The sequence below is a fragment of the Diospyros lotus genome, chromosome 13, assembly GCF_014633365.1.
Source record: "Diospyros lotus cultivar Yz01 chromosome 13, ASM1463336v1, whole genome shotgun sequence".
NCBI classification, from domain to species: Eukaryota; Viridiplantae; Streptophyta; class Magnoliopsida; order Ericales; family Ebenaceae; genus Diospyros; species Diospyros lotus.
Window position 1 is genome coordinate 39627036 of NC_068350.1, and position 22519 is coordinate 39649554.

The 22519-nt window shown below is 36.1% G+C and overlaps 1 protein-coding gene across 4 annotated transcripts; it reads left to right on the forward strand.

Moving 5' to 3' along the window:
• Positions 1-169: 169 nt before the first annotated feature.
• On the forward strand, positions 170-16463 carry LOC127788831 (protein NCA1). 4 transcript variants are annotated; one of them, XM_052317465.1, is made up of 9 exons: positions 170-434; positions 550-646; positions 2576-2983; positions 3110-3341; positions 3505-3650; positions 13654-13741; positions 13872-14018; positions 15846-15995; positions 16079-16463. In XM_052317465.1, the coding sequence occupies exons 3-9, from the start codon at positions 2589-2591 to the stop codon at positions 16142-16144; spliced, it is 1224 nt and encodes a 407-aa protein (XP_052173425.1). In that variant the 5' UTR covers positions 170-434; positions 550-646; positions 2576-2588; the 3' UTR covers positions 16145-16463. The 4 variants fall into 4 exon arrangements, with proteins under 4 accessions (XP_052173425.1, XP_052173423.1, XP_052173422.1 ...); XM_052317463.1 differs by lacking the exon at positions 550-646 and having other exon boundaries at positions 2554-2983; XM_052317462.1 differs by lacking the exon at positions 550-646.
• Positions 16464-22519: the final 6056 nt, after the last annotated feature.

Genomic DNA, 22519 nt, shown 5'->3' on the forward strand with positions numbered 1-22519 from the left:
TATATTAGAAATATGGATGGTTGCAAAAAGAAATTATTCTAGCTCTAAATAGCAAAAATTAAAATTTTACTTAGGCCTAGCTAGGAAGAGTAAAAATTATGATTACAAATAGAATTTTTCAAAAAATATAGGTTTTGTCATGCTATTTGTTCTAGACCTCCTCACTCACGTGTCAACCATTCCATCCTCTCCTCTCTCTCACGTGCCGATTGTTCTATCCTCTTCTCTCCCTGCTGCTCTCTCTCTCTCTCTCTGAACCGCGGTTGCGCGGCCGTAGCTGGGATGCGAAGCAAGCCGAGCAATCAGATAACCGATCCAGGAGAGATAGTTATTCATTGATATCATCGCCCCTATCCGCTAGACTCTTCCCGCCTGAAGAACGAAGTTTGATCGAATAGTACATCCCTTTTCTTTCTTAGCCATCGTACAAATTGGTAAGTTCTGCGTTCAGATTTCATTCGAATCGGTGGAAATTTGTTGTTTCTTTGGTAATTGAACTTGTACGGTCGATACTATTCTCTTGATGGGTCCATACTTTTTCCCTAACAGGTTGGGCATTTTCATCAAAATAAGGTGGTTATGAGATTTTCATACAGTGAAAAGATAAAGGATATGTAGATTTGTCGTATAACTGGAGAAAATTAGTGTAAGTGAATAGCTAACCCTGGGGTTTGTTGTGGAGTGATTTTTGTGTTTGTAGGTAAGGACTTTAAGGAAGGAAAGTGTTGTTTTTGCTGCGTCGTTTGTTTGAGTGAACAATGGAACTTAGAGGCTAAAGTTTCTTGTGACAACCAAGTGAAAAATTTAAGGAACAAACATAATTAAAGTAAGGATTTGGAGCTTCTGGAAGGGAAACAAAAGAAGGGAGGAGAAGCAACTGCGAAAGTTATTTATATTTCCCCGATTGATTTTGCAGAGAAAATGAAAGGAAAACGGTTGGAAGATAACTCCTCTTGTTTGAATATATAGGACGGAAAAAAGAAAATTACGAGGTGATTATTATATTCAGAAGACAAAAAGTAATGGAAGGAAAGTGAGAACAGACTACCCATGGAAGGCTTTATGCAGATTGGGGGCTCTCCTGGGGTTGCATTTGTTGTTCGGTGTGTCACTCTAGGATCCATTTTTGGCAACAGACAACTTTAGGAAGCAAGGCCAAGTGGTTACATACTGGTGTTACATGCATAAGATGGCTGCAGAACTGCTTGAGCATCTTCTTTAGCATTGCGCTGTTGCTAGGGACATTTGAAGTCTTTTTTACTTTATTTTTTGTGTGTGATCCTAAGTTTTGGATTTGGTGTTCTGCTTGTTTGATGATAAGGAACTTGTATTGAGTATGGAACATTGTATTCTTTCATGTCATGTTGGTTTTTGGCATGAGAGGAATTATGGAGATTTTGATAGTGTAAAGAGTTTGATTCATATATACATAAATATATATATATATATTTTAGCTAAGTAGATCATGATATTCTTACTGAATGGGGCTGTTCAAGTTTAAGAAATGAATCTTCAACTCTCAGATGATTGATCTGTGAAGATGGAGATTAGCATCTACAGAGAGGGGTAACAGGCTAACAGCCCTGCGAATTCCCAGCTCTACAACCGAGCCTCATCCTGAAGCTGAAGGCCATTTTATTGAAGGACATATTTTTGTCTCCTTATTATTATTATTATTATTATATTTTGGTTGGAAGAGGACTCTTCCTTGTCTTGAGTCCTCTGTGCAGTGACATGGATAATATTTACTTAGTGAAAAAAAAATGACATAGATGATATTGATGTGTTTGTACATTATTAATTTCCTTCTGTTATATAGGGTTTGTTTCCTTTTTGTTATATACTTTCACTTATAAAATAAAAATAAATAAATAAATAAAAGGTCAGAGTGGTTTGGATTAGCAATTAGTAAAGATGTGTGTGTCAGGCAATGCTAATAAGAGAAACAAGTGGTTATTAAATGTTTCTTTGGAACCCTTTTTAACTGGGTAAACGCTTTTTTTGTACTTTCTACTCCTCACGTGAACTGTTGTAGAAAAAGTGAGTGAAACATTACTTGGACAGTGGAGCAAAATCCTTTCTTTCTTTTGTGCCTACTCCCAATTGAAAATTCCATTATTGCATGAATGCTATGTCTCCTATTTTTTAACCCTAGATCCCTTAAAAAGTGAACATAACCAACAGTCATGCTCCTAATAGTTCTGTGGCATTTACTGCATTATGGGTTCTTATAGATATTACACCCCCCCCCCCCCCCCCCAAAAAAAAAAAAAAAAAAAAAAAAAACTTTCCACAACCCCAAAAAAAAAGAACGTAGACCATGAGCATAGTGAGCGCACAACCAACAGCAAGGTCATGGTCTCACAAGGTGAAAGATGCAATGCTCCTAGCATATTGTATCTTATGAATTTTCCTGTGACATGACATATAAATATTCTGTTTGCTAGGTCTGAGTGCTTGAACTGTTGATAATTTTGATTGTTAATTCTTAATAACACATTGTATCTTCTTATGACTTTCTATTTCTTTTAATGTTTGATTTCAATTTCATAGGTAGTTAATGCTTTTGGTACAGGGTGTTTAACAAAATGACGCCTGTTTGCCCCTTTGTCAAGGCTGCCCGTCCTGATGATGCCTCTTTAAAAAAGGTTGACAACCAAAATAAACATCAAGCAGGGCAAGAGAGCAAAGCCAAACAAGAATCTGGGGAATCTGGTAGTAGTTCTCTCAAGTGCCCCTTTGTCAAGGCTGCTCGTCCTGACAATGCCTCTTTAAAAAAGGTTAGCGAGAACCAAAGTAAGCATCATACAAAGCAAGAGGGCATGGATAAACAAGACTCTGGGAAATCTGGCAACATTTCTCCGAAGTGTCCCTTTGGATATGATTCTCAAACATTTAAGATTGGACCTTTCAGTTGCATGATATGCCAAGCACTTCTTTTTGACAGTAGCAGATGTGCGCCTTGTTCCCATGTATACTGCAGGTAAGTAGATAGTGGCAATCTTTGTTTATGGTTTTGGTAAGTTTACATTTGCATTATTTCTTCTAGGAGAACACATTATTTTCCATGTTTGCTGATTGCACATGGTTTGTTTTTACTTGAAACCAGAACATGCATATCACGCTTTAAGGATTGTCCTCTGTGTGGTGCTGACATCGAGAAGATTGAAGCTGACTCAGATCTTCAAAAGGTAGTTGATCGCTTTATTGAAGGTCATGCAAGGATAAAGAGGTCACAGGTTAAGACAGACCAAGAGGAAGCCAAGGATGAGAAGGAAACAGTGATATATGAGGATGTATCTTTGGAGAGGGGTGCTTTCTTGGTGCAACAAGCCATGAGGGTGAGTTTGTCATGCATTTGTTGATGGTTTTAGTTTTCAATTTTAGTGTTTCTTTGTATAACTGAAGTAAGTTTGCTATTGCTTTCTTCTGCTTGATTTTTCCTGTTAGTCATTAAGTTTTTGTGGAACATTTTGCTTGGATGTTCACTTGTTTCATGTCTAGGCATTCCGTGGCCAAAATGTGGAAAGTGCTAAATCAAGACTCAGTCTTTGTGTAGAAGACATTCGAGAACAGTTGGAGAAAATGGGGAACACATCAGAGTTATGCTCACAACTAGGAGCAGTTCTGGGTATGCTTGGTGATTGCTGGTATGTGCTATTTCTTCTTCTTTTTTTTAGTTAGGCAATAATGTTTTTCTAATGTTGGATTTGATTTACTGGTGGTCTTTTGGCTTTTTCAGGCATATAAAATCTAAGTAGAAGGAGAACAATAAACTTTTTGCACTTTTCATAACATTTTGGTTTTATATTGATGGATTTGGCTTTCACTAAGTGCTTGACATGGTTCATGGAGTGTGGATTACTTTTGAATTTGAACATTTCAAATTAGCAAAGGGGTTGGTCAGTAAATAGCAATATTAAGTTCGTTTTTAATGTGAATTCTAAACAAAGTGCATGCCATTTAGAAAATAAAGATGAAATATTGAATCCATGTATTTCTCCCTAAAAAATGTAATGTCTATCATTTGATTTGCACTGCTTTATATTTTGATCCTTAAAGGGTCTTTATGGCTTTGGAGTTTGGAGTTTGGGAGGTAATGAGTAATTTCTTGAATGACATTGGCATTAAATCAGAAGAGGGGATTTTTTTTTTGTTGAGAGGGGGAGGGGGGGGGGGGGGGGGGGGGCGTTGGCAGGTTGGGGGCGGGGGTGCCGGGAGTGGGTAAAATACGCCTTGCTCCCTTGAGGTTTGGTATAAATACAAGGGGATACACCCACAAGTTTCAGAAATTACACTGACTAGTTGTATCAGATTACCCCTTGCCAGTACCCCTGACATTTTATAAGTTCGTACAGATTTCTTTACATCTTCTGGTTATGGAGGGGAGGGGAAGTGAGTTTAATTTTCAAAACATGGGGGTACGTTGTCATTTAGTGAAACCTTAGGCGTGTCGAGTGTAATATACTCTTTTTTTTGGGGTGGGGGGGTGTGCAGGTAGATAAAGACGTGAAAATGTTAAAACTTCATTTGTGAGCATGCTTTTTTAATTTTGATACCACAGAGAATCCCAGATGCCATAGAGATTGATATGGACACAAGAATGATGATTGAAATAAATATGAGGATTTCACAATGGTGGGAGTATTGAAATATGCATTTCTTGAGAAGTCAATGAATAACAATAATAGGAAATATATAAAGGCACAAGTCAAGGTTTTTTTCCTAGATTTTCTTACAGTCTTACAACAACAAAACAAGCCTTAATCCCATTAGGCAGGGCTGGTTACGCAGGCTCTCACTCGCCAGTCATCTCTGTTTACAACCATATGTTCTACAGGGCTATTATATCACAGGTTGTGTCTATGAGTTTTTTTTTTTTTTTTTCTAATCAAATTTTCTTTGGTTGTTGTCTCTATCTTTTACTATAAATTTCTTCCATTTGATTGACTCTTCTCACATATGTGTTTATTAGTCTTCATGATGTGGAACAACCAGAAATTTATGAAAGATAGGAGGAAGAGAATAAGGAGAATTTGAAGCAAAAAGCAGAGAGAGAGAGAGAGGAAATCAATAAAATCTCTATTCGATAATCAAACTGGTGTATTTCAGAGTACATCATATGTCTATTTATACACTGAATGTCAATCTTTGCTATAACATAGTTATGAAATCCTATTCTAACTATAACATAACAAAATAAATAAAATATAAAACCTATCTAAAAGAGAACAATATAAATATAAACATAATATGACTCTAAAATCTAAACAAAATACAATAATTCAAAATAGTAAATATCCTATCAGGCATTAAAATCTAAAACCCTTATTCCTCTCAACTTTGTCCCACGTCTCAAATTTCCAAACCATCTTAAGCATGTCTTGACAATATTATCTTTAACAAGTATCACTCCAAGTATTATTATGAATATCCTTATTTTTAATTGTCTCGTATGACACATGTATCATACCATTTTCAAAATACTTTGTGCATATTTGTACTTAATTACCTAACATTCTGTGCTATACAAAAAAACTAGTCTTATAGTCATTTGATATATATTTTATATATATATATATATATATTTTAGTTTGAAAGGATTCTTTTTAGGGCCTTACAAAAGATATGGCCATAAATAAAAATGATTGGCAAGCTAAAATTCATGTAGACAAACTCACCTAGTGGGATTAAGGTTTGATATGTTGTTGTAGTTTTAAAGGATTTTACAGTCACTTAAAGTTTTGAAAGCACTTACTCACTTTAACCATTCTACCTTAATTTTGAGACTTATTTTCTCAATAATCTTGTCTTTTTGAATAATTGATTCCAGATATCTGAATTAGTTTTTTCTTGATTCAAATCTTATCATAACATCATTGGCACTTCTATCTTTATTAAACTTAAATTCAAGATATTCAGTTTTTGTTTTGCTCAATTTGAACCTTTTGGAATATATTGTTACATTCTTAAAAGAATAAAATTAACATTCATTGTCCATTGGAAACACAAAAATCTACTAGAAAGGCAAAAAAGACTGAAGTGTCCTTTTGAAATCCTTTCCATTAACAATTTCATTCTATTTCCAAAATTTATGAAATGGAAAATGGAAAGGCTGTTTAATTTCAATTTTTCGGTTCATAAAACTGAAATGGATTTCCAAAATTTTGGAAGTTCCTAAAAGTGGATTCCATGTTCATTGCATTTCATTTCTCCCCACCCTCGCCAATATATTTTGATAATATTCATAGTAACATGTATTTTGTAGTTTCTACTACTCACTTTTAAAGCTTGCTGTTTTAAGCATAAAATGGACTTCTACTTCTATGTTTCTCAACTATTATTTATAACTAGCATTTTAACAATCATAAGGTGGTGTTTTAGACTCACTGGTTTAGGCAGATTTTAGACGAACAGTTCTCTCTCAAACTCTTTTCCCACTCTTGGGTCAACTGTAAGAGATATTAACACAAACAGAAAGTAAAGAATTCACAAATTAAACAGAAACCAGAAAAGCAAACCACAAGAAGCCGAAGTTTATCTTGGTTTGAAATCAAAACACCCCGCGAGCAGTCTTCTTTATTCTAAGAAAATTATCAGTACAACAGCAAGTTCTATTCCTTCTATTCCCGAGTACCACACAACCCTCGTTCCCAAAGATTACAAAGCTACCTTTTCTCTAGCCTTTCTCTGTGAACGATCACATCATTCTTTACAATAGAAATGAGAACCCTTACCTACTGGCTAACTCTTGCCCTCTATTTATAATAGGGGTGGACATCCCAATATAACAGATTGGACTTAGATAATTCCAGTTTTAACCCCCAAACTTTTACTAATTACATTTAGAGTATAAAAAACACAACTGCCTATATAAACCTTAGTTGATATAAGCCACTGTCTTCATTGATCTTCTAGGCTAACTCATCAACAATACTCCACCATTTGCCTTGAGTTTTCTACACCCGATAGAGTGATCCTGCTCTCCTCCGGGAATGCATGACATACCTGATCACTCAAACATAACAAACATTAAGAATATTTAAACAATGCTGCAATTTAGATACATGAATAGCTTTGGTAAACATATCAGCTGCATTCTCTTCTCCTGCAACTTTTATTAGGTTTATTTCCTCCTCAAAAATTTCTCTAATGAAATGATACCTAACATCTATATGTTTGGTTCTTTCATGGTAGGATGGATTTTTAACCAAATGAATAGCACTTTGGCTATCACACATCAACTTAACCTCGACATCTCTACCTAGGAGTTCACTAATAATTCTTTTAAGCCAAAGACCCTTTTTAATTGCTTCTGTAACTACAATATACTCAGCCTTGGTGGTGGATAACGCCACCACTGGTTGTAGGTTAATTTTCCAGCTAATGGTAGAACCCCAAAGCTGAAAGACATAACCTGTTGAGGACCTTTTATCCATGTCAACAGCAAAATCTATATTTGTGAACCCTAAGATGCAAGGATTTTCTTCCATTTTAACTCCACCATAAACCAAGGCCATGCCTAATGTTCCTTTAACATACCTAAAGGTCCATTTTACAACATTCCAATGAGCCTTACTCGGATTGGCCATAAACCTGCTAGAGACACTCATAGCATGAGCCAAATCCGGCCTTATACAGACCATGTTGTACATTAGGCTCCCAATCGCATTAGAGTAAGGGATCTTACTCATTTCCTTAATGTCTTTTCCATCTTTAGGGGACTGCTCGTGGGATAACTTGAAGTGTTATGCAAAAGGAATCGAGACATCCTTTGCATCACACATATTAAATCTTCTAACTAGCTTGGTTAGATAAGATTTCTGAGATAAAAACAGCTGCCTTTGCTGTCTATTCCTTCTGATTTCTATGCCCAATATCTTCTTGGCTTCTCCTAATTCTTTCATCTCAAACATTGACCTTAATCTTAGCTTAAGATTCTTGATTTCTATGGCTGATTGACTAGAAATCAGCATATCATCTATATATAGGAGAAGATATATGGATATATTCCCTGGCATATGCTTAAAATACACACAACTATCATAGGAACTCCTCTTAAAACCTTGGGACAACATAAAAGAGTCAAACTTCTTCTACCACTGCCTAGGGGACTGCTTTAAACCGTAGAGAGATTTCTTAAGTAAGCACACTTGCTCTCTCTTCCCCCTAACCTCAAACCCCTTAGGTTGTTCCATTAGAATGTTTCTGTCATGACCTAAGTAGTAAGTAAAGGGCAATATAGTAATAGTATTATAATAATAGTTAGGAGATATTTTAGAAACACATGGGGTGCATGTGCTAGGCCGTTATTGAGCTTGTAATGCCTATATAAGGCTACTGCTATTGGTTTGTTGGAGGCTGAAAAATTGATATTGAATTGAAATTCCATTTTCTTTCCTCTACCATTCTTCCTCTCTCGTTCTTCTTCCTCTCTTTTCTGTTCTCTATTTCTCCCTCTCTTTCCCTTAATATCTCTCCCTCTAGCTACTGATTTCTCCCTCCTACAATCTGATTTTCTTCCCCAATTCCTCTTTAACCTATCACGAACCCTAGGTTCGTGACAATTGGTATCAGGGCAGTCGTCCTCGGTTGTGAGTTCGTAAATTCCATAGTGTCCGATCCGATTTGGAGGTAATTTAACTAGAGTCGAAGCAGAGCAACGGTTCTTGGCGGTGGTTCCGATTCGTGTCGAAGGCTGTTGAAATCAATTTCAGTGATTAAACGGAATAGGCAGAAGTTCCGAGTTGATAGCGAGTCCGCTGGTGTTGATGTGAACACCCAGGAGGATTCGCGATCTGGAGCGACTGGGTCTGGGTCGCTGGTCGGTGATTAGGTGGGACACGAATTGAGGAGTATTCGCGATTGGTTGTGGGTTGCGACCGTCCAAGGTGAGCGTAAGTCCGTTGGAGGCGAAGTGGACAACAGTTGTTCGTGAGAAGCGGACAGTGGGGTGACGCGAACGGGCGTCGTTCGTGGGAAGAGGCAGTCCGTCGGAAGAGGCAGTCCGTCGGAGAGTTAAGCGGACCACCGAGCATTCGCGACTATAGCGGACGTTTCGAAGAGGCGTGGATCCATCGGAGGGTGAAGCTGACGACCTAGGCGCGTGCGACTGAAGCGGAAGACAGGTTGCAGGAGCTCCGCTGGAGTTGACGACAGAGGTGAAGAAGGCTATCGCAGCCAGTTAAAACGGATCTGAAGGAGAAGCAGGAGATTGGCTCTCAACAACGAGTTTTGGTGATTTTGGAATCAGAGGTGATCGCAAGAAGGGCTGGGAACCTTGGGCAGTGATTGGGTTGAGAAGAATTGCCATTAATTTCGTTAGACGCAGATGCCTGGAGGGATAGACGGCTGTCGTAGTGCTGAGGATTGGAGTTCGAGAGGCAGCGGACTTCGTCGGCAAGCTGTCCAGGTGAATTCCGATTCCTTTAGGCTATTTCCAACCAATCTGATTAATTTCCCAGCAATAGAGCAATCCCCGGTTCGAGCATGTGAATTGGGGAAGCGAAGCAAGGTGGAAGGAGTTCCAGTTTCTTGGCCTATGGCTGGTTTAGCCTATAAAAGTTACGCCAAGACAGACAGGACATATGTGAGGCCTTGGGAGACTCAATTGCAGCAAAAGAATGCTTCATTTTCAGCTGGAATGGAGCTTCAATGGCAGCCAAAGGAGGCTGCATTTTCAGTTGGCAGGAACAAGGAACATAAGAAAGGGATCAGCCAATTGGACAAAGGAACCAGCAGTGGGTTTGATGAAGAGTGCAAGGAATTCGGTCGAATGTTTTGCGAGAAGTTGCAAGAATTTGCGATGATACTTATTAAGAAGTATCATTACAACTTTCCGGTGAAATATTTTGATGATTATCACGGAAGCTTTAACAAGGAGGAATTCTTTGGAATGGAGCAGCAAGAGAAGAAGCTGAAAGAAAGAGCAAACAAGGAAGCAAGGAGCATTGATCATTTTATGGAAGCGTTGGAGCAAGAATCAGAAATGAAGGAAAGGCGGAACCAAGAGCGTGGTGAACATTGCAGTGAAAGTTCTGCCCCATCCAACCGAAATGATGAGTTGCCAAATGATTTTAAACCAGATGGGAAGCCTAGATCAGTTGATAATGAGCTGCAAGCTACCAAGCTTAAGGTTGGGAATTTGTCTCCTCGGGTGGATGAAAATTCAGTTATTAAACAAGCTATAAATCATGTTGGGACTAAAGAACCATTGGCTGGAACTCAAGAAAACCTGTCAAGGGTAACCAATGATTCTGAAGAAGAAAAGAGAGGTTATAAAGACATCAGTTTAGGCCAAATGTTGCAAGAGAAAGAAGCTAAAAATTGTGTTGAGAATCAGTTTACAAATCAGGTTGATGATGAGAACTGCTATGAAGAGGGCCTACTTGTAGCTGAAATATCTTCCAATGTTGTGAAGGTGTGTAGAACTGATCCTAAAATGTGCCACAATGTTGCTGTAAATTTTGAGGTTGAGGAGCAACATCAATTGAAGGCTGAAGGATTGCAAGTTTCAGCTGTTGCCTGTGACCAGAAGCAGCTAAATTCAATGAAGGCACTAGATGAGGATATATTGACTGGATTTGGCATCATATTGGATCCTCAATCTATGGGTACAAGCTGTCTTAATTTGGTAGCTATCACCAACCCACGGGAAATGGTATGCTGCTCCTTGGAAGAAGATGCAGCTTTGATTGCATTGATTATTATTTCTGTTTCAGCCGAGGAGTATTCAAGAACAAAGAAGAAGCGGCCTAGAAAGGGAATGATAAAGGAAGGAACAACCAAGCTAGAGAGAGTTGGTATTGGTTGAGGAGTAATGGCTAAATTGTTGTAAGTTCTTGGGGACAAGAACTCTCTCAAGGAGGGGGGAATTGTCATGACCCAAGTAGTAAGTAAAGGGCAATATAGTAATAGTATTATAATAATAGTTAAGAGATATTTTAGAAACACATGAGGTGCATGTGCTAGGCCGTTATTGAGCTTGTAATGCCTATATAAGGTTACTGCTATTGGTTTGTTGGAGGCTGAAAAATTGATATTGAATTGAAATTCCATTTTCTTTCCTCTACCATTCTTCCTCTCTCGTTCTTCTTCCTCTCTTTTCTGTTCTCTATTTCTCCCTCTCTTTCCCTTAATATCTCTCCCTCTAACTACTGATTTCTCCCTCCTACAATCTGATTTTCTTCCCCAATTCCTCTTTAACCTATCACGAACCCTAGGTTCGTGATAGTTTCCCTCTTAAGTCTCCATGTAGAAAGGCTGTAGTAACATCCATTTGTTCTAGAATTAAGTTTAATTGGGATGTATTTGTGAGAAGGATCCTTATTGAGTTATGCCTTACCACGGGTGAGAATATATCATTAAAGTCTATACTAGGCACTTAGGTAAACCCTCTAGCCACTAGCCTAGCTTTATACCTAGGCTTATCCTCTTTTCCATCACCTTCCTTAATCTTAAACAACCACTTACAGCCAACCACCCTCTTTCCTAATACAAGAATCCAAGTCTTATTCCTTTTAAGAGAGTCCATCTCAGACTTCATGGCTTCCTACCATTTCTGAGTGTCCTTTGATTTCACTACTTCATCATATGATAAGGGCTTTTCCCCTATTTTAGCAGCTTCACTTGATAGTGCATAAGACACTAAATCAGAATATCTGCATCTCATAGGAGGACTTGAAACCCTCCTTTGTCTATCCCTAGCAACGTTATACCTCTCCGAATCAGGGGGATTCTCTGAGTTGGAGGATTCTTCATAATTCTCTTACTACCCAGAAGAGGATGCTTTATATTCCTCCTATTATACCTCTCTGGATCAGGGGGATTTTCTAAGCTAGAGTATTCTTCATAATCCTCTTGTTGCCTATAAGAGAATGCTTCATATTCCTTCTGTTGACTAGGGGAAGATTTATCATAATCCTCTTGGTGATCTAACTCCTGATTAATGAATTTATCTAGACCTCTATCACTGGTTTCCTCTTGTAGTTCTACATCGACTGCTTTGACTTTTCCAGCATCCTTTGATTTCACCTTTTCTTCAAAACCTTTTATAGTAGACCCTTCATGTAACATTTCTACTCACAAATGTCTTAGGCATATCTGGATCTAGGCTCCACAATTTATATTCCTTAATCCCTTCCGGGTATTCTATAAACATACACCTAATTGCTATTGGATCTAACTTACCTTGCTTAGAGTGAGGATAAGCATTACACCCAAACACCCTTACATGGTCTATATTAGGTTTATGACCTGTTCATATTTCATAGGGGGTTTTAAACCCTATAGCTGTGGATGGGGACCTATTAATCACATAGGTTGCCGTAGTAACTATTTCTGCTCAAAAAAATTTATATAGTCTAGCATGGATTATCATGCACCTAACCCTCTCTAATAGAGTCCTATTCATCATTTCAGCTAGATTATTCTGTTTGAGATTCCTTGGAACCGAAATATGTCTTAGGATACCATTTTGATTACATAGGTGGGTAAAATCCTTATTGCAAAATTCCAACTCATTATCAGTCTGATAGGACCCTTGTTAGTCACATGTGCCAGCAAAGAAATAGGAGGGAAGAAGCAGGGGCAGAATAAGATATTGGGAGAGGGGGAAAGTGACAAAAATAGTTGAAGGGCAAAAAGGGGAAGAGCAGCCAAGGGAGCATGGCTGATAGCTGAGGCTGTTGGAGGGGAGTGTCGCTGGATAACAAACTATAAGTAAGAGAGGCTAGGAGAATATTGGGGGGAAGATCTTTGTGGGAATAGTGGGAGAGTGTGGACCTCTCGAAAGTCCATTTTTGCTTTTCAGCATAGGCTGTTTTCATGTTGTATTTCTCTTGTTTAATTGAAGTAAAATAGAGCCAAATAAAGGACGCCCCCTGCTAACGCTGATTGCATCGCCGTCGCCCCCGCCAATATTGATCAGATCCTCGTCGCCCCCACCTGACTAGCTACAGAAACTTGCCACCGCAAGAGAGAAATCGAAGAGATGATTGGCGGCGACGGTGGTGACAAGAGAGAGAAATCGGGGCCAAGGGAAAATATCGAACACAAATTCAAACACAAATCGGGGCCAAGAAAGAAATCGAGGCCAAGGTAAGTTTGTAAGTCTTCGAAAATCAGGCGACCGAGGCTACTAGGCGTCAATTGGGCCCGGCACCTAGGGTGCCTTGCCCTCTATTTATAATAGGGGTGAACATCTCAATATAACAGATTGGACTTAGATAATTTCAGTTTTAACCCCCAAACTTTTATTAATTACATTTAGAGTATAAAAAACACAACTACCTATATAAACCTTAGCCAATATAAGCCACTGTCTTCACTGATCTTCTAGGCTAACTCGAGGCAAACATCAACACAAGGTATTCTAATTTTATAGATTACTGCTTTTTAATCAGGTCTATATGTGTTTTATTTATTCTGATATTACCTAGTGTTTTCCCATTCTATTAGAGAATGCTTTGCATTTCTGTTCTTGCACCTTTTTTGTTTCTTTTTCCTATTCTGGCAACTATGCCTTACACATCCACTTCTGCAAAAGTTCTCCTAGTTGTGTCTTGAGGCTAATCTGAATTTCCCACAACAAATAATGCCTCTTTATTTTTGGCATGTCTACTGATAATAATTTAACATGACATGTATTTGCAGTCGAGCCCTAGGTGATGCTGGTTCTGCAGTTTGTTATTTTGAAGAAAGTGTCGAATTCCTGAAGAAAGTGGCAACTGATGATTTGGAGGTAATTGTAACACCACCTTTATGATGCATAATGGTCACAGGCTGCCTATGTCTTCACATTTTTAATGTTTTGGCATAAGAAAGTTTAAATAGTATATGATTATGCCTTGTTTGTTCTTCTACTTTTGCAGGTTATACATACACTGTCTGTTTCACTTAATAAAATTGGAGATCTTAAATACTATGATGGAGACTTGGAAGCTGCTAGATCTTACTATCTTCAGTGTTTGAATATTCGTCGTGATGCGGCCAAGAATCGTTCAAGTTCTCCATCTCAGGTAAGGCATCTTTCTTTACCTGTGGGATATCTATTATTTAACATGTTTTTATGGAGTCTGAAGATAGCATGATTTTATGGTGGTGATGATACCTTTTTGCATTTCTTTATGGTGTAATGACTGATACATAGCGAATAGATTGAATCGGCAGTAGGGTTGAATGGGTGTTGTGTTTCCATGTTATATTGGTTGGTTTCACAGTATCAACTATGTAGTGGAACATAACCATATCAATTATCTTCATTCATTATCATCATATGAAACTTTTCTATATGAAGATGGTATTGAAACTCTATCTCATCATTCTCTTGCTAGAGAGTTGCCTTAGGAAGGGCATTCAACATAAAATTTTGCGACATTATTCTTTTGTATGGATTTGTGTTGTCAATGTGACTTTTATAAGTTAATTAATCTTACAAATGTCACTCCACAACCCTAAGTTGGTTAGGACAAAGTGCAGTTAATGATAATAGCAGTACGCTTGAATGGATAAAGCCTGTGTGCGCTGTTGCATCTTGCTTCTTGCTTTTGGGAAGTTGAAATTTCAGCTTACATTGAACTGCTTCAAAAGGCCAATGGCTTTTTCTTTTAATTTATTTATTTAAATCCAAAAGTGTTGGTAGCCAATTGAAACTTCAATGAAAGTACTGCTACTTAAATTGATGGGCTTGAAGTGGCTGTGGAAGCTCTCCAGCTCCATTGTTTTGTTCCCAGAGAGATGCAGGGCTCTTTTTTTTGCCCTTTTAATTTCCATTCTCTTTTACTCTTAAAGGAAAAGATGATGTGCATCAATCAACAGGCTTTGACTAGACTAGGCCACTTCTATCCTAGCAAGAACTATTCAGTTCCTTTACATTCTCTTCCTTATCATGTTCCTCCAGACATTTTCTTTGTCCTTAAGAACTTCCTAGGTGACTGAATTTTATCTGCATCATTTGATCTACTTAATTGAGGCGAGCACTGGTAGCAAAGGTAAGGTTGCTGTTTTGTGACTGAAAGATCATGGTATCAAGTTATGGAAATAGCTTCTCTACCCAAAAAAAAAAAAAAAAAAGAGGCAAGGGGGAAGGCTGTGTACAAATATGACCTCCCCCAACCTTAGTAACGTAGGAAGTCTCATGCACTAGAGATGCCCTTTATTTGATTTACTTAACTGAAAGTTGATAAATTTTGAAGTAGTAAAGACTGATAAGCCAATATGCTGAAAAGTCATAGGTAGAGATGGCAACAGGTAACCCATTTACCCATTTACATACCCCCATTTAGTAAATGTTCAAAATGTGTCTTATGTTTATATCATTCAGATATGAAATTTTCAAACTTATTTCAATTTTAAATGGATAATTAGGGATTATTTTAGTAAATGTTCAAATAAATTTCATCTCTATGACTCAAAATATGAATTTTTCATAATCTTTTTAACTTTAAGTAGGTAAATGGGACCCATTTATTGACCCATTGCCATCCCTAGTCATAGGTCATAATCCAAATTGAAAGGATTATGGACCCAAAATCAATCAGTTCAAAATGCAAGCTTAATCTCCCTAAGCAGATGATGCTGTGGGGACTTTGTAATGACTTGGCTCACAATGATGTGTGATGAGTTCAATGTCAGAGCTTGCATGGAGTTCTTGGGCATGTAAGTAAGAGCACTGTACCAAAACAACATCCTTCTAATTCTTTCTCAAATAATTTCTTTGGTTCTTAATGGAACAACATGATAGGTGTAATGCCAATTTTGCAAGTTCATATAGTTTTGGGTTAATTTCTTTGGTTCCACTTCTATTTTCATCGCTCTAATCTTGTTCCGTCCTGTTGTGATCCCAGATTCTGGATGTGGCCGTTTCTCTTGCCAAAGTTGCTGATGCGGATCGAAATCTTGGAAATGAGGATGTAGCAAATGATGGATTTCAAGAAGCCATTAAATTGCTAGAATCCTTGACATTAAAAAGTGAAGAAGTTGGTCTTGAACAACGGGTAGCATCTCTGAACAGCAATCTCATATTTACATATAGTTCTGACCTCCTGAAAGTGGCTTAACATATTGTTTCTGCTTTCAGCGCCTCTCAGTCATGGAATTTCTCAAGAACCAACTTGCTGACAGACAAGCAGATCCAACTTCCTGAGATCATATTTCTTACAATAGATTAAAGATTAAAGATAGAAGCAACAGCGGTCCTGTGCCTGTTTCACCCGGTCGATAGTCCCATGTAAATGACAGAGAAACAAGTCAGTGCCTATTTCTTGTTTCTTTTATTTTTCCAGCCTCTTGCTCTCCTTTAGGTTCAAAATTTCTAACACAAAGCACATTGGGTTAGGTTAAATAAATGGCTCGGAGATGCCATACTACTTGTATGTATGTTTGCAGTGTTGTAAATTCTTCCACGTTCTACCTGATAGATAATTATCAAACTTTACATTGTCTTGTGGCGTATTACATGCTAAGTGGAACCATTCCCAAATAGCAGCTTTTGCCTTCTAAGCCTCTTATCTACCATGGTATATGACACTGTGAACAGGGCTGTGGGAGTTTCTGCTGCCGATTTATGTGTCCTTGTTTAGTATGCATGGTTTATGAGTTATTGCGCGTTCTAAATCCTACAACTTCTTAGCAATAGTCAAGAAAAAGAAAATGTTATTGATATACCTTTGTATACATCTTGAACTACATAAAGGTGTACTAATGACAAAAAAATTTATCACGAGGCGCATAGAGACGCGTGAGACGCATGTGCGGCAAGGGGTATTTTGATCATAATACCCCATTATGTAGCACAAGATGTACAAAAGTGATATACATATTAAAAAAAAAAAAAGAAGAAAGAAAGAAATCATCTAGGTATTATTGGACTTGACATGGATAGGAGTTGTTAAGATCAAGTCATGATAGAAAGTTACTTTGATTGTACCTTTTATCTTGCTAAAAGAAAAGAAATCATAATAACAAAGAAATGGGTTGGTTGAATGGCAGTTGATACCCAAATTTACCAAGAACTTGTTATGCTTTGACCTAATACAAAGGCGTGAACCTAACTCTGCTGGGCTAACAACCCACTTTTATTTAGCATAATAACACTGATAGAGGGCCGATTTTTTGGGCCGAAATGGGAGGGCGATTTTTTTTTTGTCTGCCCATTTTGCCCTTGCATCAATAGTCAACATTCTTAGCATAACGGCAATAACAGTTATGCTCTACATGATCTTTTGCTACTTCCTTGAAGGATCCCAAGCGAGTGATGTTACCCACTGTTTTAGCTTAGAATTCATTTTGTTCTGAATTTTGGTTAGTATAAAGTTTTTGTAGATAGTTTTCAATTTTGATTATATATATAGTTTATTTAGTTCTATGAAGAAGATGATTAGAGGAGACAGTCCTTTTCAGAACAACACACCCCAAACCAATTGAGAGGAAACTTTGAACATGCCAAGCAAATCATCTGATCAGTGGTATATATAGAGAAACAGTAGTTTTAGGCTTCTTCTGATCAGTGGTTTAGGCTTTTTTTTTTTTTTCTTTTTTTGGTATATAGAGAATTACAGGAAGTGTCCTCATAAAAGACAAAAAAATTTGAATCCAAAATTTGATATTTATCATTATCATAAAAGATAAGTCACCACCTGAGTCACCTTAACGACTAAGCCCATCTTTAACTCAAGTACGTGGGTTCGTTGGTATATAGAGAATTACAAGAAATGTCTTTATAAAGGACATGAAAAACTTTGAATCCAAAATTTGATATTTATCGTTATTATAAAAGATGAGTCGTCACATAAGGATCTGAAAAAATTTAAATTTGAAATTTAATATTTATCATTATCATAAAAGGTGAGTCACATAAGGATCTCAAATACGTGGGTTCGTTTGGTATATAGAGAATTATAAGGGCATGAAAAAATTTGAATCCAAAACTTGATATTTATTATTATTATCATAAAAGATGAAGAATCATGTTAGATGTACACCTGTTTTGTACATCTTGAGCTATATAAAAGAGTATTATGACTAAAATACCCTTCGCCTCTATGCGCTTCATGAGAGATTTTTTTGTCATAATATCCCCTTATGTAGCTCAAGATGTACAAAATGAATGTATTAATAGCATTTTCCAAAGATAATCACCACTTGAATCACCTTTACAACTAGACTCATCTTTTAACTAAGTATTTGGCCGAACCCAGAGATGCATTGCCAGTGGAATGAGTTGTCACATTCCCTGCAATGGTAGAATCACAGCTTTGGACTTGTGTCATTCCCTCAGATTTCAAGGTTGCACACTCTGCAATGGCTTCAGCTACCAGTGTCTGGACTTGCATATAACTGTGACTCTGCTGTAAATACATCTCAATGTTAAAAGCTTTTAACATTCTCATTTGGGTTATGCTTATATTTTATGCAAAATTAACTTATCGTTGTCATTTTAATGAATTCACAAACAATTTTTATTTTAGGCAATGGTGTTCGATAGTACATTTCATTTCATTTTGTTTCTTAAACTCCTCTTTTAAAGTTCCGACAATCTTTTATCTAACATTTTAAACATTTATCTTATAAAGACGATATGAAATTCTCCGTAGGATGTTGGGCATTTATCATTGCTAGAGGGTTAAGTAAGGAAGGGCATTTGGTAAAAAAATTTGGTTCTTGTTTTATATGAATTTGTGCTATCAACATCACTTCTAGAAATCAATTAATATCAATGAATGCTGTCTTATCGAGTCATTAACCCTAACTTGATTAAGATAAAGTGCAATGATGGTGGCAATTAAACATCTTATGGCATTGGCTAATATTTGATGAAAAGGAATATTTTGGAATAAGCTTGTTGACTCACTAAAAGCACAATATTACAAAGATAACTTCATTAATATATATACATTTCAAAGTTTCTTAGTTACAGTTCCAAATAGAAGCACAGACAAAAGGGGCTATAACTAATGACTTTAATTTGCACCAACCAAACGGACCTTTCAGGGGAAATCCAAATGGGCCTTGACCTTCCGGCCGTCGGCAGTTGATTGGATGGCCGGTGAAGTCGATCGGAGGGCTGAGAACAAGTAACGCGTTCTTGTGGGTGGTGTTGCATTGACGAGCGACTAACGAGTTAAAGAACTTAAGACACGACAAAAGAGCAAAAAAAGAAGAAAATGACGTCGATCCTCTTCATTTGGAAACAAAGATTCGATAGTTTAGAGGAGATATTATAATTTGAGAGAACAAAGTCCTTGATAGATGTCTCAATTTCTCTCTTTTAAGGCTAAAAATAAAAAAAAAATTACGAATTTTATATTCTCCTAATATCTTTATATAAGTGCGATTTTTAATGATTATATTAAATTTTAAATGTAGTATTTTATTATTTTATATATTTTTTTTAAAAAAATAATTAATATATTAAGTAAATCCGAAATTCGAAACCCATCCACTCCAATTAAATCTTAAAACTCATGCATATTAAATAAATATTTAAAATTTTAAATAAAAAATATTTTTTGAAAGGAAAAAGGTCAATTGTTATTATTTATATTATTATTATTATTAGGCCTTCCATTGGGTTGGCACGTGGCAGGAGCACGTGTGGGGAGTTGACCGGCAACTGGAATCGAGGGGGAAGAGGACAAGTACGGACTGTGACAGGCTGGAAGAGAGAGAAAGAATACAAAAATGATGGGATGGAGAGGTTGGGCCCACCCCCTCTTTCAACAACGACCCTCACCCCCTCCCCATTAACATTATCAAAATATGTGACAATAATCGTATAAATTAAATTGAATTAATTAAATTAAAAAAAATTAAAATAATTGATAAAAAAATATAAAATAAAAAAATAACATAATTTTGTAAATATCAAAATAATATCGTATTAAAATTTGATTATTCCAATTAAAAAACTAAACTAAAAATTAAAAATTAAATTTAAAAAAAAAAAATAATCAAACAGAACCGATGTAAGAAAAAAATCAAACTAAACTGAATCGATTCAACTCAGTTAGTTCGGATAAATCGAACTCTTGCTCTTCTTTAATAATTTTACAAAATTTATGTATTAATATATTATATTAAAAGTATAGTTTGCGTTATATATATAATATTTTAAATAACAACTTATTAGGTGATAATTGGTAATTATAATTTAATTTTTATATTTTTAATATAAAATTCGGATGAAAATTAAAATTAAAAAAATAATAAAATTAAATACTTTATATTTATAATGGGTCACGATCAGATCTCGGTAACTAAGTCTTATTTTTATTTTTTATTGGCATAATTTTGTAACATCAAAATATCCTTTATATTTATTTAAACATTGGTCCCTCTGTCTAGAAAATGTGTAAGTGGGTAATGTTACTACGCTTGCAACCTCAGCCCTTCTTTGGTGAGGTCTCTATGCCCCTGGGTAGTAGCCGTCCGATCTTCTGTACCAAGGCAAATGATTCAATTTAGGGTCATTGGTTTGATGAAAGGTAATATGATGGTAGCCAGCTACATTTGCTTTATCAAGTGTTCAGCTGGTGACAAGACATGCTTCCTATTATTTAATTTCTTGTGCCCAATTATTCAATTTACTAGATTAAGAAAAAAAAAGATTTGGGGAAAGGTGGTAGTTCTTTTGATAATATATTTTTTTTTAAAATAAAATGATACGGACAACATTAGAGGATACTTCGAACATAATATAAGTTATCAGTATAAAATAACACATATTAGATTTAAACATTAGGGTTCCATATCTCAGAGATTCAGAAATCTAAAATTTATGAAACACTACTGAATATCTTTTAAAAGGAGACACGAAATGTGAACCAAAGCCAACCCCTGTAATGATTGAATAAATTGATTAGTGAAAAGATAGTTCCAACCTCAAAATAGAGTGATACGTGTTATTGGTGTGTGAAAAATATTAAAAAAAAAGAAAGTATTATTAATGTTTTTTTGTAATATGTGGAGAAAATTTGAGATAAGATTGATATTAGAGAAAAAGAGAATGGCGAAAGCCAAAAGCGAAAGCATTTTTGTTATGTAAGAAGATAAGAAAAGGAAGACGGGAAAAAAGCATCGACAAAAACCAAATTTCTTATAATATATTTAGTTAAAATACTTAAAATCTCATATTCGAATTTGGTATATAATGATTATTTCAATGATCACGAGTCATGTCATTCATAAATATTATGGGAGAGAGTTCAACTCTAGATGATTATTTCGTCTAGAGTTCAACTCAATCACTTTCACGTTAAATATGTTCATCGATTATTAAATGTAATTATATTTAACCGATTATTAAATATAACTTAACGAACACATGCGACACATATTAGCAAAAACCCTTATAATAGTCTAATTGTCTTATAACATATATACCATCAAAACAAAATAATTTTTCAGTTAATAATACACGTACGATCAAAGGTGTTACCTTGGACGTTCCAGAATGAAGCAAATTATTGTTGTCGACTTGTCCGAGGTTTGGTGGTAATTCTGAGCCTTTGACTGATTCCTTGGCCGTCAAGCAGTTCATAGTTAAAGCTCCATGAACAGATCATTGCTTCCCTCTGTGTACTGTACTCTCTTTATACTTTTCGGCCAAGCAAAGCAGCTCGTAGACTGGTTTTGAAAGAAGAAGAAGAAGAAACAAACACACACACACACACACAAATATATATATATATAGAAGAATAAATGAAAGCCAAGGGATCTGGGCAGGTGCTTCAAATGAATTTTTTTTTTTTTTTTTTTAAATGTGCTTAGAACATGTGAATTGATAGAGGTAAATAATTTAAGTTGTTGACTAATCCTTAAGTGTGATAGTGTCCAACTTTAACAAGACATATGAACTTGAAGAAAATCGACATGTGACATGATTTGAATGAGTTGATATGAACTTTATTTGAAAAGCATTTAGACCGATCACATAACAAGATTCGGTGTCCTGATTATTAATAAGAAGCCCTTGACACCATGTTCTGGCCATGCTAGGGTTTCTAGCGAAAATTATGCTCGAACCATCTTTCGTGCAGACTATAAAAGCTTTTAATTTTTTTTTTTTTTTTGACTTGTTATTTTGTCGAATACTAATTTGATCGTTAAAGTTTATGTCGGGAGATAAAAGCCCAGAGCTAGTAAGAGATTGATCGGTGTTGCCGTGAGCTCATTTTCCTGGCAACAGAGAAATTAATTAATTAATGTTAGTTTACTGGCTAATTTTCAAGAATTTTTGGCATTACAAATGTGGAAGCCAACCCTAAACCTTGAGAGTAAGATGTCTCTCAAGTTTAAGCAAGTGGGATAAATGTTGTTAATTACCTAATATTTATTGCAAGTTGTGACGTTTCCTGTCAACTTCCAAGTTCCAAACTGTGTTAAAATACGTATATTATTAATTATGGCTGATCTACAAAATTCAAATCCAGCCAAATTCAAATTCAAATTCAAATTGAACTGCAAAGGGAAATCAGTGGAAACATTTATATATATATATATATATATACATGCATACATA